At 38.1% G+C, this 18,708-nt stretch overlaps 1 protein-coding gene across 1 annotated transcript in view; it reads right to left on the reverse strand.

The window, feature by feature from the left end:
• clasp1a (cytoplasmic linker associated protein 1a) overlaps positions 1–18,708 on the reverse strand; it is an 84,461-nt gene that overhangs the window by 3,012 nt on the left and 62,741 nt on the right. The window contains exons 24-43 of the mRNA XM_089133119.1: positions 18,182–18,343; positions 17,505–17,567; positions 15,953–16,056; positions 15,302–15,325; positions 12,955–13,184; positions 12,684–12,747; positions 10,620–10,783; positions 10,443–10,521; positions 10,209–10,352; positions 9,774–9,869; positions 8,734–8,880; positions 7,695–7,801; positions 7,160–7,294; positions 6,646–6,793; positions 5,581–5,821; positions 4,564–4,620; positions 3,478–3,650; positions 3,224–3,352; positions 761–967; positions 388–504 (exon numbers count right to left, since the gene is read on the reverse strand). Coding sequence (XP_088989245.1) covers positions 388–504; positions 761–967; positions 3,224–3,352; positions 3,478–3,650; positions 4,564–4,620; positions 5,581–5,821; positions 6,646–6,793; positions 7,160–7,294; positions 7,695–7,801; positions 8,734–8,880; positions 9,774–9,869; positions 10,209–10,352; positions 10,443–10,521; positions 10,620–10,783; positions 12,684–12,747; positions 12,955–13,184; positions 15,302–15,325; positions 15,953–16,056; positions 17,505–17,567; positions 18,182–18,343 — 2,591 coding nt within the window. The remainder of the gene's footprint in view (positions 1–387; positions 505–760; positions 968–3,223; positions 3,353–3,477; positions 3,651–4,563; positions 4,621–5,580; positions 5,822–6,645; positions 6,794–7,159; positions 7,295–7,694; positions 7,802–8,733; positions 8,881–9,773; positions 9,870–10,208; positions 10,353–10,442; positions 10,522–10,619; positions 10,784–12,683; positions 12,748–12,954; positions 13,185–15,301; positions 15,326–15,952; positions 16,057–17,504; positions 17,568–18,181; positions 18,344–18,708) is intronic.

Genomic DNA, 18,708 nt, shown 5'->3' on the forward strand with positions numbered 1-18,708 from the left:
AACGTCATACTGCAAATTGTAAAACATACATTTTCAATTTAACAGGCCAAGGAGAGATGATTGAAGCATGTTTCGTCCGTTTTTATTTTATTTTTGAAATATTCTTCATTTATCGGCCATTATAACTGCCGATACCCATAGTTTGGAAAATGTCAAATATCGGCCGATAATATCGGCCGGCCGATATATCGGTCTGGCTCTAGTTCAGACTAAATTCAGCCCTTCACCCTCAGTTCTTTTTAAATGCATTGTGCTATGAACTCCGAGTGCAATGAAAGTGGGAAAAATATAAAAACTTGTACCAGACACAAATAAATAGAAGACTTAGTGATAAGGAGGTTGAATGGGGTGAACCTTTTGGTGGACTTTGAGAGTATGTGAACATACCTTGCTACCTGTGAGCTGGGCCAAGTGTGGCTTCAACTCCTCACCAATCACTGAGTAGATGGCCACCAGACAGAACACGCTGGCCTTGCGAACGCTACTCTCCGTGTTATCATAGCCCTGCAGACAGATAGACCATTTTGGCGTTAACATGTTCTCTCAGACACACTCCCAACGTTTACAATGTTCCAATTTTCAAACTTCTCGAACTGATATTCAGTGATGTCTCTCTAATAAGATGGAAGTAGGAAATTTAAAACAGCTTTAGAGACTCTATAAGAAATAAGGTATTTTGCAAAGAGACTATTTAAAATTGACAGAAGATGTGAGATGAACATTTTTTAATCATAAAAAGCTGCCAACATAAAATCCTCACTTGTAAGAGGCCAGGGATGATGTCTGGCAGCAGCTGATGCAGGGACTCCTTGGCAATGCGCTCAACCACTTTGCTCTGCATCTTAATAGCAGCCAGGTTGATGGGGTAGTCTGCGGTCTGTACGATGGGACAGAGCACCTTGATGCATTGCTCTGGGTGAATGGAGCTGGCCAATGTAGAGGCAGCCTCTTCAGCTGCCCTTACCACCTGCACATATAACATTTAACAACCTGAGATCTGACAGAAAATTTGATGGAAAAAGAACTTGATTTGGATTAGTTCGCAGTACTACAGACTGCTCTATTACATGGAAAGGGAATAAGTACAGTAGGGAAAGGCAAAGGGCTTATCCCTCCACAGGCCTGTACTTCATTCATTTATTCATATAGGAGTTGGGTTTGGCCATCTTGCTTTTAGATGTAATCAAGGTGCTCAGTGTCCACATGTGCAGGTGTTGCATTTAAAATAGGACTAAAGAGAACAATCAGCTCATTTTACTCTCAATGAGGCCGTTCCAAAGAAAAAGTCGACTGGCCAGCTTGATTTCTCAGAAACAATGGTGACAATGGAGTTTGGTTTAAAAGATATATTCAAATAAGTAGTTATAACGAGACATCTCCTGTCAAAATGATTGATTGACAGGTGGGCATGGCTATCCTTTGATCTTGTCCTGCCCCTTCTAGTTCCGGCCCTTGTCCCGCTCCTTCCTGTTACCTTTGACCTAGTTTCTTAACAGCAAGGGTTAGGTAACCATCAAAGGTAGGTCAAAGGTAACCATCCATCATTTTGACAGAAAGTTTAATCGCAAGGGGCGGAACTAGGTCAAAGGTAACAATCCATCATTTTGACAGAAAGTTCAGCCAGAAGGGGCAGAACTAGGTCAAAGGTAACCATCCATCATTTTGACAGAAAGTTCAGCCGGAAGGGGCGGAACTAGGTCAAAGGTAACCTTCCATCATTTTGACAGAAAGTTCAGCCGGAAGGGGCGAAACTAGGTCAAAGGTAACCGTTCATCATTTTGACAGAAAGTTCAGCCGGAAGGGGCGGAACTAGGTCAAAGGTAACCGGAAGGGGCAGGACAAGGGCCGGAATCAGAAGGGACGGGACAATATCAAAGGATAGCCACGCCCACCTGTCAATCAATCATTTGACAGGAGGTGTATGGTTATAACTACTCATATACTACAAAACAAGGTTTAATCTGATCGTATTACTACAATGAAGTCATACAAAACATAACAGTATGATCATTTATTAATTTGTCTCTTCACCTTTACACTTTATTTTAAGGTGACTTTGTTACACTGTAATTATACATTTAAGTACTGAGTAATATTAAGTAACTACATGTACTTAATATAGGGTTTGGTTTAGTAGCATGTAATTATGCATAACTTATAGTTATTACAATAGTAACTGCATGTAACAATGACACTGTACAATAAAGTGTTTCCCATTATTGTTATTATTATTGAATATTTTGATATTATTAAAATTGAAGTTCTAGTAAAAAAAAAAAATTATGAAAACTGCAAGGCATTATAACAGAAAACCTACTACATTTTACTTCTATATAAAAAAAGCAATCCAAAAGCAGTAACGTACGACTTGGTAACACCTTACGCTAAGGGTACATGAATTATCATGAATTCATATATAAATTCATACATGAATTATGCATTCATGCATTAACATCTCATGAATCATCAGGAACTAACACAAGTTCAACATTTTTAATTCATGACTTCATGAATGAACAACACCTTCATTAAAACATTAACTAAGATGAGCACATCATCATGAATAATGATTTATTACACATGACCATGATGTTTTCTTTGTTCTTTGTCTAGGTCAGTGACCTAGTCACCACTTTAGTTGAGGGGCCAGACACATGATGAAGTCATTAATAGATAATGCTTGGTTAATGATGACTACTGTATTGGACAGACACCAAAATAGACCAATCACAGCTCATAGCACACGCATTCTGTTAATTAAATACAGAAGTCACCATTAACAAAGCATTATCTATCAATGACTTGACATGTGTGAGGCCTCTTAACTAAAGTAGTGACTAGGTCCTTTGAAACACTGATGAACAAGATTAATTATGGCATAACTGTGAACAAAGAAAACATTATGATCATGTGTAATACATCATAATTCATGATGATGTGCTCATCTTAGTTAATGTTTTAATTCAGGTGTTGTTCATCAAGTCATGAATGAAAAACATTGAACTTGTGTTAGTTCCTGATGATTGATGAGATATTAATGCATAATTCATGCATTCATTTACAACTGAATTCATGATAATTCATGTACCCTTACCATAAAGTAAACACAACATACAGACCAATACTAGCTAAAGTATGATTTTTGAGTATTATCATAAAGTTGTATTGCTTAAATCGATTTGAGGTTAAAACAGATGACATTTATGAGAGGGCTGCTTCTAACCTCTTTATGAGAATCCTTGTGGGCTTCTAGTGTTTTCATGATGGTGAGTTCTGCATAGTTCTTGAAGCGCGCTGGCTGGTTCCTCAGGATCTCCTTCAGAACCCGTAAAGCCAGTGCTCGGATAGTGTGCTAAATAATCAGACAGATTATCCAACTATAAATACATACAGACCTACCAATGCAACTTGATATGTAAAAGACTTAAAGATTATATTGAATGTGCCAAATGCAAGTTATATGATGCTTTGACTGACATCTTTGTCCCCGAGTGTCTCCAACAGCAGCAACAGGATAGTTTTGAAGTGCTCGTCCCACACAGCCAGGCTGTCTTCACGGGCGATCTTCAGCAGCTCGATCAACGCCCCCTTCCTCTCCTCCACTCGCTCGTTGTGATTAGACAGCTCCTTCAGCAGGTCTGCCACCAAATCTGAACGATCCACAATAATTCAATGAGACACAACGAGACAATCGACATAAACAAGCTATTGTTCCACTTCAACTGTACTGGAACACTTTGGCTTTTTTGGCTCATCTCTTTTGAGTATATGATATTCAATATTACTGAATCTTATGAAACCTGTCAAGAACATGTCTAAGGTGGTGTTTCACCTCAAATCGAAAATAATTGCATTATATTTTGCTTAAAAAAAGCCTACTTTTAGGCCTGTTTTTTGCATCATGACATTTAAAACAGTGCTAAAATATTAATTATATGTAGAATTAGTTTTTTTGTATTTTTCATTTTGTTGTAACTGTTTTTTGTAGTAGAGTTTAAATGTATACTGAGTGAAATAACCAAAACAATGCATTACAGTTTAACACAATAATTACAGTAATAACGATTATCAATGAAATGAATTAATATAATGGACAAATTTAAAGAAAAAGATTTACCCTTATATGTCATTATTAGAAAGTACTTTATACTAAAATTAGTGTAAAATAAGTAAGTGTTTTGATGTTAGTTTTAGTTAGTACAGTTGTTTAGGAAGGTTTAAGTGTTCACGTAGACTCATGTTAATCTTATGAGTTACAGCAATGTGTTTGCCAAAAGTGACGTTCTGCTAGTTGTGAAGCAAAATGCAGTGAATCATCACCAGGTTTCCATTTAATCTGAACAGTCACCCAGCAAACAATCCTACTATCTGACTCTATTGCCTTATATTAGTGGAGGAGACCTGTAGCAGCTATCAAATAACCCTGTTAGCAAAGCAGTTGTGTCATTTAAGGTTGACATCACATGAGAGACACTGAGATGGATGGCAATGAAAGAGAGGAGGTGGAAGGGGAAGTAAATGAAGAAAAGTGCAACAATCTTGTTCAATTGTGCAGGTCTTTACCAGGAGTAAAGCCCTTGGGCAGCACCATCTTGTTCTCACCACAGTCTTGCCGACGGCCTGTAGAAGGGGAGGGACAGGAGGGGAAGTGATGACACAAAAACTCCACTATCCTAAATGCTACACCTGCATACGCTAATATATACACACACACACCAGTTACTACTGATCCTCAAATCTGATTGGCTGAGAGGTCTTTCCAGCCATGCGATATTCTACCAGTATCATCATTCATCTCCGCTTGCAGAATTTCTCACGTGTCATGGCGGAGGAGCAAGCCATCTATAATTGTACAAATACTATTCGTGTTGTGTTATGGAATGTATTTTCAAGAGTTTTTAGGCTAGAATATGGTTGTTTAAATCATTACCAAACCATCGTCTGGTGTCGTTTAAAGCCCTTTGAAGCTGCACTAAAACTCTCATTTGGACCAGAACCGTTTGGTTCCCATTGAAGTGCATTGTATGGAGAAAATCCTGGAATGTTTTCATCAAAAACCTTCATTTCTTTTCGACTGAAGAAAGAAAGACATCTGGGATGACATGGGGGTGAGTAAATTATCAGCAAAAGTTTTTTTTAAAAGTGAACTACTCCTTTAAATATTATTGTTCTATAAACAATATTTAATAAAATAATAGTAGTATTTAAACATAGTATTTGGTATTGAGAAACTGTCTGAAAAGTGTGTTGTTAGCATTGATTTATACTTAAATTGTTACCCCTTTGTATGATGTCAGGAGATTTCTCTTAATGTGTGAGTCAGTAGCAAAGACTTTTATATTGAAAGGGATTGAAACAAGGTTCTAAACAAGGACATAATTTTTTTACTTGTAAGACAACCAAATTGACCAGCGTCATTTTAATTTTTTTACATGCCTCTTTATACTCTATGACTGTTATTACTTGCTATTCTTGTTCTTGCTCATAAAGTGTTTCTTTACACAATCAAAGACAATGGGTGCAGTATGGAGTACAGACGTGAGAGTGGATGTACAAGCGTTGAGCTGCGTAACGACTCACAGTCTCGAAACTGCTCCACGTCGTCGTCAAAGACGGCCTCTTTCAGGGCACTTTTGTCGTAGGCCGTGATCGTGTCTCCGTAGCCATAGGGTGCAAACTCTCTCGACCGCGGCACAGCGAAAGACCGCGGGGACGGTGTGTTGAGCAAAGATGTTTTGTTATCCAAAGCGGTTCGACCACCCTCCACTACTTCCAATCCCATCCTTGCATCAGACCCCGGAGATGCCCCTTCCTTCCCGGTCTAAGTCAGGAAGAGTCAAGAGTGTTGCATATGAGCTGATTAGGGATGTGCAATTTAGAAAAAAAATCTAGATTACTTTGCATTCACATTGTATCTGCACTTGAAAGTGAATTTATGGTCCATTTTAGTGTGTATTCTGATCACACTCTCACAGCTATTTTTGGAATTCTAAGTAAGCAAATAAATACAAATAATTAAATAGAAAAGTTATTATTAATTAATTATTAATAATGAAGTAGATGAATAAAGTATATCATAAAAAAAATATTTTTTCTTCAATTATTATTATTATGATTCATTTTATTGATTTTATTATTATATTTAATGATCACAATTTGTGTTGTTGCTTTTTTATTTTTAATTCTATTATTAATAACTAGGGCTGTCAAACAATTAATCGCGATTAATCGCATCCAAAATAAAAGTTTGTGTTTACATAATATATGTGGGTGCACTGTGTATAATTATTTTGTATATAAATACACACACATGCATGTATATTTAAGAAAAATATATTATTAATATATAAAATATTTATATTTATATATAATATAAATTATATATAAATCTATATACAGTATATACATGAAAGTAAATTTCTTAAATATATCCAAGCATGTGTGTGTATTTATATATATAAAATAATTATACACAGTGCATCCACATATATTATGTAAACACAAACTTTTATTTTGGATGCGATTAATTGTTTGACAGCCCTATTAATAACATTAATAATAATATTAATAAAAAAAATATACAAAATATGGAAATAAAAATCTGTGTCGTTGCTTCTGTTGCCCACTGGTAAAGCATAGACTCACAGCATCATCCTTCTTCCCATCACGTCTGATTGGCTCATTCAGGTCCTCTTGGCTGCGATAACTGAAACTCTGGATGGCTTCTGTGACACCACGCAGTGAGCTAAAGATCTCATCAGAATTCATGTTCTCGGTGTCATACTCCAGCATACTGAAGAGAGAAATAGAGTAAAAGAGGGAATAAACATTGACGTTGAATGGACTGCAACACTCACATAAACAAGTAAGCCAAAGCATACAAAATATTTGAAAAGAATTGAGTGGACAACCCCAACATGCACCTAAAAGTGAGTAAATGGATGCTCCAAACATGGTCAGTTAGTAAATGACAAATGTGCAAAACCAATTTTACATTCATTATCATCAACCACTATCCACAGAAGGATTTCTGGATTTGGAATGATTTCAAACCGTGGCCACTAATATTTGTGCATCCATGCCCCTGTTAGGCTGGGAGTGGGTGGGAATCTAAGCACCCATCCCGCCCCCTCCTCATCATGGCTAGCGGCTGAGTTACCTTGGTGAGAGCGCGCAGCGGAAGGCCCTGAGGGAGGGGCCGGCCGGAATAGAGGAGTGAGACGGAGGAGGAGGAGGAGGAGGAGAGGGAGAGGGGTGCTTTAAGAGCCCATCGACACTCCAACCCCATAACCGACTGTGCCCACAGAACGGCCGGAGAGGGAGAGAACAGGGCAGAAGAGGAAGAGAGAGAGAAAAAGAGAGTGGTCCAGTCGGAGTGTTGTGATTAGCAGCATGGGTTAATAAGATAAAGAGCACCGGAAACCCCTAAATCGTCATCTATGATGTTCTGCAGACCTCTTTAAAAGAGTTTTAGACCCTGCATGAGAGGATGACTCTGCAGGGGATTCGGCTCCTACCCCAGAAATGCAGAAATTCATTTTAAGGGTTTCAGGTTGTAAAGGGATATTTTGATGAAAGCAACACAGCAAGTCCATTTCAGATGTTTAGTGCCGTAAAACAGGGTGACAGGCCTTTGAAGGTCTTCGTGCCCAGAGTGAGATCATGCTATGAGAGGAGGGAAGAGGAAGTGTTACCTGGGTGAAAGACCCCCATGGGAGCAATTTGTGGGTGAGGTGAGAGGACTGGTCCTGCTGGTGGGGTGCCGTGGTGGCGTGCGGCCCATTGTATTGCTGGGTGAACTCTTTGAAGGAGACAAAGATGAAATAATAACCTTAATCATTTCAGGCTATAAACAACAGTTCAGCAACAAAACAATATTAGAAGCCGATCTTTATCATTGTTTTCTTTTTGCCATTTTGCCTGAATTGCTGTTAAAGTGATAGTTTGCTTTGAAATTAATTTTTTGGTATGTTTTAGCTTACCATTTAGTCATTTGTTCATGTCTATCAGTCATATAATGGAGGTCTATGGTCACCACCTCAAAGAGCATGCACAGAGAAGTCCAAATTAAACATGATTTAATGACTCGTAAATGTAAGTACACATTGATGGCCCAAGACACGAAACGAGTGGTTTGTGTGAGAAAACGAACAGTATTTATATCGTTTTTACCTCTTGTTACCACAGTCACAAAGTGCCCGTGCCCTCAGTGATTACGAGAGGAAAAAACAAAATAAATACTGTTCGTTTTTTCACACAAAGCGCTCGTTTCGTGTCTTGGGTCATCAATGTGTAATTACATTTACGAGTCATTAAATCATGTTTAATTTGGACTTCTCTGTGCATGCACTTTGAGGTGGTGACCATAGACCTGCATTATATGACTGATAGACAAAAAAGGCATCAAAAATCATGTGTCCTTGAAAAAAACTAATTATAATTTCAAAAAAAAAAAGAAAAGAAAAAGGAAATGCTTTTAGGATGGCACTTTCATTTCAACAGCGGCCATACTGAGCATTTTCAACCAATGGTCTGTCTCCTATTACTAAAAATATATTAAAATAGAAAGCAAAAACAGTAAAAATTTAAATTGTAAATTGAAACTGATCTTTTTGATCAAAAGTTAGAAAACAATAGAATGGTCTCAAAAAGCATTTAAAAGTCTTTTGAACGTTAGTGCATAGCGAATCTTTCAATACACAATCTCTTAAGATATAAAACAAGAAATCGTACCACGCTGCTAGTGTTGCTTGAGTTCTTCAGATGGTTGTGCAGGAGTTTGGTGGCTCCATCCTGGAATGTTTTAGGCAGAGCGCCCAGCAGCATGGTGAACTCAGGAGTGTTCAGCTCAAAGAGTGAGATCAGCACAATCTGGGCGGCCTGCACAAAACAACACAACTCATGAGATCTAGCACAAATACTAACACCTTAATGAACGGGAGCACACTTATACATGCTGAGAAAATCCGGCGGCGATAACTCAGAGTAGAAAGAGAGACTGTACGAGGAACTGTGGCTGCAGTGCTCCAACCGAGTCTGATCTGTCACCTACACACTAGAGTTCAGTTTACACATCCTTTGACATTTAAGAGACTGGGTCCTTCCAAAACAAAATCCTGTTTGTCAAAGCTTTCTCTAGTGTGTAGGTTTTCTCAGTATCAGGGATGGGAATCATAAGGGACGACTCTTATTTCGATGCCCCTTAATGAATCTAGTTTCTGAGCGATTCAATAAATGAATCTTTTATTGGGAAAGAAAGAAAACACCAATTCTTACCATGTTTACTGCCTTCAGTATCAGATATGATTATTACAGATTTCAACAAATCATAAATAAACTCTAATATGTTGATGTTATTTCTGCTCGGTTAAAATACAAGCAAAATATCACTTTTATCGTAATGAAAACAGCGGTCTAAAGGCCCAAACAGGCGAGATTCCCAACCCTGGTAAATTTGATTCGCAATTTCATAGATAGCACAACTGTCCATGACTCCGTTCTGTTTAATGTTAAACACATGCAAGAACACTGATTCACTCACTGTTATTCTGTGAATAAAAAACATCTTAAGCAGTTGAGCGTTAACAGCAATTAAAAAACAAAAGGAAACTTTAAAACACTAGCTTTTTTTTTAATCTCTGCTCTTTTTAGCCTTCTGGTAGAATTGCATGTTAAGAGATTGTTTCAGCAGTCACTTCGCAAGGCAGATTAGAGTGAGGAGAGAGCACGCGGTTAGGTGTGGGTTTTTGGTTAGGCCGTTGGATTGGCACTACCTGCTTGCACCTCTCCTCCAGATGACCCTCTCCAGGAAGTAGGGCTGTAGTGTTGGGCCTGCCTGACAACTCCTCATATGCCCAGTTATGAAGGGTCTGGGCCATCGTGTCAGGGCAATAGGGTAACACACAGTAAAAGAGAAACTGATGATGACTACTTGTTGCCTTAAGTCACCAACTGATATTGGGAATAAACGTCTTGTGATTCATTGATGTTTAACCTACAGTTTAAAAGTAAAAATCTGGCAACGAAGATCAGAAATTATTCGTAATGGGATAGTTTGTTATTTAGAACAACATGAGGGTGAATAAATGGTAAATGCTGACAGAATTCACACAATGAATTTGTGAGAATTAGCCTCTAAATATCAATCATGTCGTCCATCATACTCCATTACAGCACTGATTTGTAAGCACATCTCCATAGAAACTCACTTTTCTGACGTCAGAGCTCTTGGGTTCTGTGGTCCAGGTGATAATGCGAGACACGGCTAACCTCGTCTCACTTGAGTTCACAAAGTCAGCGGGGTCCATATGTCGTGCCAGGGACTCGATGTACTTCAGGATGGCCACCTTCACCTGCATTATAACATCAAGAATATAAGGAATAACAGGCTGTGAAGCTGGGGCTTTACAATACTTAAGCAGTATTGTAAGGTAACATCATACCTTCAGATTGGGGGTTTGAGTCTGATCGACAATGAATCTCATTAGAATGTTAAACTGTTGGTCGAACGGGAAAGATTCTCTAAAAGGGGGGAAAACAGAGAAAAAGACGTTATCCTAGCGGCACAAAAGTTGTGGACGTAAAGTATTTCTTGACTAGGACTGTCACTAGAGACTGACCGCGTGATGTCCAGAGCCTTCTGGACCTTAGCTTGGACTGAGCCCAAGAGGTCAGCTCCCATTTTCTTCAGCAGCTGAGTGAGCAGTACAAAGAGCCAGTCTTGGAGGTCCTCTCTGTGCACAGTGATGAAGTCCACTAGAGTCTCCAAGAACATGCTGAACACCTGGAAGTAGATCATCCAACGTCACACCAATGGTGCGCTGCGTATCATTTCATAAGCATACTAGTGGATTGATATGCCTTTCCCACCAATGTATTAGAAAACTACATTTCTACATTCACTCAACAAAAAGTGAATGGTGCTTGGCAGTCCTTTTGTTTACAAAAATTAAGGAGTGTCTATGGTAACAAATTGTAATTAAAATAAACCTTTTTGAAGGATGTTAAATGAAATACAAATTGTTTTGGAGGTATTTTAGGGCTTATTTTAAATAATTTCAAGTCATCATGAGGTCCCCTTGTAAATTTGCTGTGGCCCCTGGCCCCTGGTTGAGAACCACTGTACTAGTTTAAAGGGGTCATGAACTGGCTTTTTATATTTTTTTTATATTGTTGTCTGAGGTCAGCTTATGACATTCACTTGGTTTTTACATTAAAAAAACATCAAAATGAATAAGTAATAGGCTAATTTTTACCCTAGTTTTGAGCCTAGCTCAAAAACACTTGGTTTTTATGGGCGTCTCACACTGAAGACTTGTAACGAGCGAATCGGTGGGTGGGGCTTAACTAGTCTCAGCCTCAGACGTCACGCCCACGGAACGTTGGCTAAACGTCTGATGCATATGGTACACTTAACTGGAAACACTTCAGGAATGTCGAAGTCGTCATCTGATTGGTTGAATTTTATCGGATTTCCGGGGGGCGTCAGTGTCGCGTTTATTTTCGGTCCGCCGGGAAAAAAGCGCAGATTTGTGATTGCGGAAAAAAAACTGTTGTGTTTATATGAGTGACCTATGTGAGTTACAAAGAGCATTAATCAAGATCAGCTAAACGTAGTTGTATGTCCCCTCCTATCTATTATTGAAGATCAACGCGGAGCGTTGTTAACGAGCGCCTCCGGTAACTGCTGCTGACCGCTGACTGACTTGTTGCACGCCGGTCTGTTGTTGTGGGGACATTTACACGCCCCGAAACGTGACGCTGAATGAAACGAACTGTAATTGGTTGTTTGACATGTCGGTCAAACGGCCTTATGGGCGGGCCTTGGCCAAAGAAAGCTGCTATGAATTCCAGACCTTCAGCCGTCAGTCTGAAGGTCTGGCTACGCGAGACTAGGGCTTAACCGGCCGTGTTGAAGTAGGCGTTGATCTTTTTCTGCGGGGGTGGTGTTTTATCCTCTTTGACGTCATAGTTCCCCACTTTGAAAAACGAGCCGTTTGTTGGGGCTGGTGTCAATAAAAGCTTTTATTGGACTAACAAGGACGTTTTCAGTTCTGAAACTTACAGGATATTCTTATAATACGATGACCTCTTAGATTTTAAAAGCTCAAGGAAAATTTGATTTCTCAGTTCATCACCCCTTAAAGGAGTTCTTTGTTAATCCATGTAAATCTATGTGATTTTTTGGAAAATTGCCTGTAAGCCAGTTTATAAACCTGATCACTTATAATATAATAACATAAAATAACAGTACAACAGCCATGATGACTTGACGTATCATTCATGATGGTGTGACATAAGAATACAACATAAAAAATCCATTAATATAAAAGAATAGTTCAGGTATTTGTAAGATCCACTTACTCTCTATTGTTAAAATCCACACCAAGGCAGACCATGCAAACAACAGGAAAAAAAACACATTCAATTAGTGCAATCTCATTCCATTTTTTTAAAGCTTTACACAACCACACTGTTTGTCAGACAAAGTTGTTAATGTCACAGAATCCATAGGGATTAAAGCATCTTATTTAGTTTATTATAACAATTAATTTAAAATCATTTCACATGATGCACGTAATCCTTCATAAAATCCTTGACGTGGACTTCTACCATTAACCCAGCCATTGGTAAGTAGATTAAGTCTGGTCAAAGTGGAAAGTAGGCATCATCACACAGGTTACCTTGCTGTGAGGATCTGCAAACATCCTGGTGAAGATCTCACACAGCCTCTTCAGCTCCACACGGCTGAAACACACACAAATATGATTAAAGGCTTGTTCACGACAAGAATAAAACTGAAAAAGTATTGTAAGACAACTGGGATTTTGCACATGCGAAAATACAAAACTTGCTAGATACTGACTGGTTATTTTATTCTTATTGTCTTGGAGGAGAATGAAATGACACTACAAATAACCAAGAGACCATTTGTGTCCCTCTGAAGGCCCCCACCTGAGAATGCGCTGACTCTTTAGCAAGTTCTGCAAACCCAGCAGGCCCTCCTTCCTCTCTGACCAGTTGGAACTGGCACAGTGATTTAGCACCTCGGCGACATCCTCCGTCTGACGCAGATAGTGAGGAATGCCTCCATTACGAGAGCTATAGGAACGCTCCGAGCAGGCACTGGATGCGTCACTGTTGGCATCGTCATCAGACTCGTACCTCCTTCTCACAGGCTTGCGCTGAGGAGAGGATGGAGCAGGTTAGTAGATTCAAAAGGACTAAAGACCAACACAGAGAGTTCATTCAACAATTTAAACTTAAACATAGTAAGTATGCTGTTGATATGAGAAAGCCATGCAGCATTAAAAAAAAATAACAACAAGAGTTTAGGTTCTTTTATAACTGACCATGTAAACATGTCAAAGTTTGAGGAGCGATGACCACATTTCAATGTGGGACTGAATGATTTAAAATATCGCTGTGTGGATACAGAAAACTACACAAGTCACTCCTGAATTTGTGGTTCATAGTGATTTTCACAACGGTTTTGGTGTACTAAAGCTGTGAACGAGAAACATGGATGGCAATAGTTTAATGTGATTGCCAACCATTACCTAAACTACTGCTAAAAATGTAAGGGTAGTAATATTTTTTTTAATTTATACTTTTATACAGTAATGATGCATTAAACTGACATTTTAAATGTAACAAAAGTTTTACATTTCTTAATTCTTTTTAACTTTATATTCAAAGAATCCTGGGGGAAAAAACCCATCATGGTTTCCACAAAAACATTAAGTATTAACTGTTTTCAACTGTGATAATAATAAGAAACGTTTCTTGAGCACCAAATCAGCATCTTAGAATGATTTCTGGAGGATCATGTGACACTAAAGACTGTAGTAATGATGCTGAAAACTCACAGGAATAAATCTCATTTTAAAACATTAAAATATAATTATTTTTCACAATATTACTGTTTTACTGCATTTATGACCAAATACATTCATCCTCAAATTGGTGAGCATAAGAAATGTCTTTCAAACACATGTAAAAAAAAAGTATGGTCCCCAAAATGTTGAACGATAGTGTATATTCGATAAAGGAAATTAGCCATCAGAGACATATTAAATGAATGAATGGATGTATGGAGGCATTTATATAGCGCTTTCATATACTACTGTACACCCAAAGCACTTTACAATCATGTCAGGGGATCTCTCCTCAACCACCACCAGTGTGAGCATCCACTAGGATGATGCGACGGCTGCCACAGAACAACGGTGCCAGTGCGCTCACCACACACCAGCTATAGGTGGAGAGGAGAGAGTGATTATTTCACAATCACTTTTAGTAAAATACTGTTGACTATGGTGGAAAGAGATATAAGAGTCAAAATCTGTGTGTCAAGACAACTAGTTGTTCATTTATATGCTGTACACACTTCAATTACTTTTTCTTCTGCTAAACACAAAAGAAGATATTTCGAAGAATGTCAGTAACCAGACAGCTGATGTTCCACTTCCATAGTAGGAACAAAATACTATGGAAGTCAATGAGGTACATCACCTGTTACCGACATTCTTCAAAGTATCTTCTTTTGTGTTCAGTGGAAGAACGAAATTCATACAGGTTTGATGCCCTTCTGGATTCTTAAGTTGTTAGTAGTAGTTATGTAGTTAATTTAGTTGTAGATTTCGGTTGCTATTTCCATAAATAACCAAACTCTTTGAATGAATTTAAGAATTAAGAAAGGAGTGACAACTTTAGCTCCAGTGTGTAAATGGCCTTTGAGGTGTTTCTCCAGTCTCAGCAATGGATTGTGAAGGAACAATTCAGCAGGTCATGAATAATTCAAACAGACAATTTTCAGCGGTTGGCAATGCATTAACAAACATTAAAATGCTTGTCATTAGTACAGTGTGCGCAGGTGACATAAGTGAAGAGCGCGTCACACTGGGTAATTACATCTACTTATGTAGCAAAAGGGATGTGTCACGCTGATGGATGACATCTGCCATGTTTACAACTTAATCCTGCGGTGTTGTCACATGTGAATTAATGATGACATACATTTTCCAAGTCAATAACACTGGGTGACTTATACAGATAATAAATGGAAGAGATTAATATCAAATTGATGGCAAAATAAATGAAATGAATCTTATGGTGGTTGTGCAGGAAATGATGAGATGTGCAGATGAAATGGTCATTGACCAAATTAATGAAAGAAACGAAAAATGTTTGTGGTGCACAAAATGCTCTTGATATTTGCCTGACAGACCATGATGGGATAATTCATTCTGATTAGTCAATAAAAATGGAAGCACAAGCAATAAATAAACTGAAGAACTACCTTATTCCTGGAGTCCCCTAACAGCTGAAGACAACCAAGAAAGGAAGAGCAAAGAGACGCAGACATTTCAAAGGGGGCAAATTTGTAGCAGAAAAGACACAATATGAAATATAGCTGGATAGCTGACACATAAGCACATCAAAATTAAAATGTACTTTTCCTTACAATACTATTTACCTTACTATTTTTTCACTGAATAAACAACACAAGGAAGAATTATATTTAAAGAGGTCTTATTATGCCCTTTTACAAAGTCTTGATTTGTTTTTGCTTTTTCAACTAGAATATGGTTTCATTCTTGAATGTTCAAAACAATATATACAGTAACGATCTGTTTAACTCAATATCTGAATACATATATTTTATATTTAATTTAACATATATATATATTTTTTTAATTTTGTTTAGAATATAAATTTTAATATTAATTCTAGTTTAATATTTTAAAATGAATTAAAACCCAGAATACCCAAAAGAACACTACTCATTTAAAGGTCATCCTAATATTACATACTTTTTTGTGGGTGTTTTTTTAGGGACACGTAAAACAAATAGTTTGAGTCATACAGACGCATTATCCTAGATGAGATAATGACACATATTTCAGTTAATCGTAATGATGTTAATCGAAGTGAGGACCATGATTCTTACCAAAGCATCAGCTACGGCAGCCTCCACTTCCGTGCCAGTGTTCAGGACCCTCATAGCATTGACAGATGCAGAAATACGAGCCTGATGGATCAGGCCAAAGCGATCTGTGGGGTTTGAACACAGAATTATATAGTGAGGATGGGCAATGGCGGGTAAGGAAATTAGGGATGCACCGATGTGAACATTTTGGCCGATACCGATAATTCTTTATATTAGAAAGCAGATAACCGATATATCGGCCGATGAATCAAAATATAATTTTTGAGAGCCTGACTGCAAAAACAAAAGCCTCACAATTAAAATCAATTTCCCAATCACAAAATTATATTATTCTCATTATAATTTCATGTAGCCGATATGACAGCACATTTTGCACTTAACTATATTTTCCTTTTTGATTCATCATATTTCAAGCAATAAAGAACAATCTTGTTGAACAGTGCGCATCTTAATTGTCTCAAGTGTTGAAGGAAATAATTCATTATTTATCAGCTTTAAAATATCAGCCAAATTGTATTATCGGGCCGATAACGATAACATAAAAAATGCACAAATATCGGCCAATACCGATATGGCCGATATATCGTGCAACACTAAAGGAAATTCTTACCTTCTACGACATCATCTTAAAGTCACGTCATTAACATACTGTATTGTTAACCAAGTAAGCTAATATCTCAAAGACAAAACTTTAGGATGACATGTAGAGTTGTTGAGAGAGTGTTGAGGAAATAAAGACACCCTGATACAACCCAACACATAATATATGAGACACAAGCCCAGAAAGGACAGAAAAAGTAATACGGTTGCTTAAAAAGTTAAAGGTGAAGTGTGTAATTTCAGTATTTACAAAACTCCCCACATGCACCATTAGTTTGCCAATCAGAAAATCCCATCCAAAACTGATGTTATCATGTTTGCTCAAGTTGGGTAGCTCAAACAAACAGACTGAACTTCTTTTTAGTGGCCTAGAAATGACACATTTCACCTGTAAAGCTACAATGATCAAAAGTAAAATTATGCTCAGCAAAAAAACACTGATTTGACTAACAATAAAGCAGCTTCTTAAAAAAAGGAAATGCCAATGTGTGTGAATTTTAGGTCCGGCAAAACAATGATTGAATTCAAGCAATCTAAAAAAAAACACTGAACCTCTATGATGCATAAAATGCCAACCAAAATACCCATTTTAAATTTAATACCAGCAATAACACCAAACGCAAAAGTGTAAAAAATAAATAAACAAATAATTGCAAATGGGAAGTACACAAAACCTAATGTACGAAGCAAAGAACTCATGTGGATTTTGGCAAACACACCACTAAACGAATGGAAACGCAAATAAAATGACCTCAGCTAGGATGGATGCTGATGTTTACGGCGAGAAAAGCATAACACGTCACTTAAGACAAAGACACTGGAAGTATAATTTCACAAATGAACAGATAATTCACATCTAAATCTATCAGTGACGTGAAGTGGTTCCCAGCTGCCAGTTATTAAGGCATGCTGGTGATTGGCCCTGTCTGGGGTGAGGGTTCATGCAGGTCACCTGACTGGCCCACGGGTTCGGCCGTGGACAACGCGCTGGTTGAGCGAGAGTGACGTCGGGAGGCTGCAAGGGGACAGGAAGAGGGGTAACACCCCAGGAACGGTTAGTGCTACACTGAAACACTGAGCACCATCCGTGGCATTGACACCAAATTTCCAAAATGCCACAGTTTACATGTTGACTATATATATATAGTGTGAAACCGACCATAGACTTATCAGTCTCCTTGAGGATAAGCAATGAATAAACAATGCAATATGCTATGCATTACATTCAGTGTTTAGCCTTATTTGCATTTATAAATAGAAAATTTGAAGTCGCTTTTATTTTTATATTTTCAGTTTTAATTTTAGTTGTAGAAATCCTCCCTGGAAACTATTTTAAAGATCAGACCAGTTGTTTTCATCCACAATGCCACATAAATCTTTTTTTTTTTAAGGACAAACCAACAAAACATCCACTGGATGTATCAACAACCCAAAGAAAAAGCAATACATGTTATTACAGCACTTTGAGAACATATTAGTGCATGCATTGAGGCAAGCAAAGCAAACAATTTCATATCCCACAAATTAGGAATCCCATCTATAAATTAGGCCAAATAAAATTCAAGGGAAAAGTTTGTAATAACGAATTGGTTGTTGTTGTCGTTTGGGCTCCATCAGCCACCTACTCACCAATAGGAGTGAAGCCCCGAGCGGGGCTGGTGTCGCGGCTGCTCTCGCGACTAGTGTCACGGCTGCACCCCTGACTCATGCTGGGGCGGGGGATGCGACTGCTCCGGGCTAGCGTGCGATAGGGAGAAGTGGCAGGAAGAAGAGCTTTACCACACAGCCTGGCTGTTAGAACACAGGTTAGCGCATTAGTGAGGCCGTGGAGTCAGAGAAAGGAAGGGTTGGGTTGGCCACTCCTAGGGTCCTTCTGCTTTAGAAATGTTAAATGTTTAAAGGACAAGGCTTACGCTGAACATTTTCAATTCGATTCAGACAACATTTAGGGAGTTTCTGAACATACAGCTTTAAAGGTGCACTAAGTAATTTTGCGTATGGAGGTTTTTTTTTAAACAGATTATAGGATAATAAATCACTTCACTTGCTTCTATACATTTTACATTTGGAGTTTGTATATAAAATTTAGCAATGCTTAATGCATGAATCAAGCTCTCATGAATCAACACTGACAATTTCTGACACTGGTTTCCATG

The sequence above is a fragment of the Pimephales promelas genome, chromosome 7 (assembly GCF_988280905.1).
Source record: "Pimephales promelas chromosome 7, fPimPro1.hap1.1, whole genome shotgun sequence".
NCBI classification, from domain to species: domain Eukaryota; kingdom Metazoa; phylum Chordata; class Actinopteri; order Cypriniformes; family Leuciscidae; genus Pimephales; species Pimephales promelas.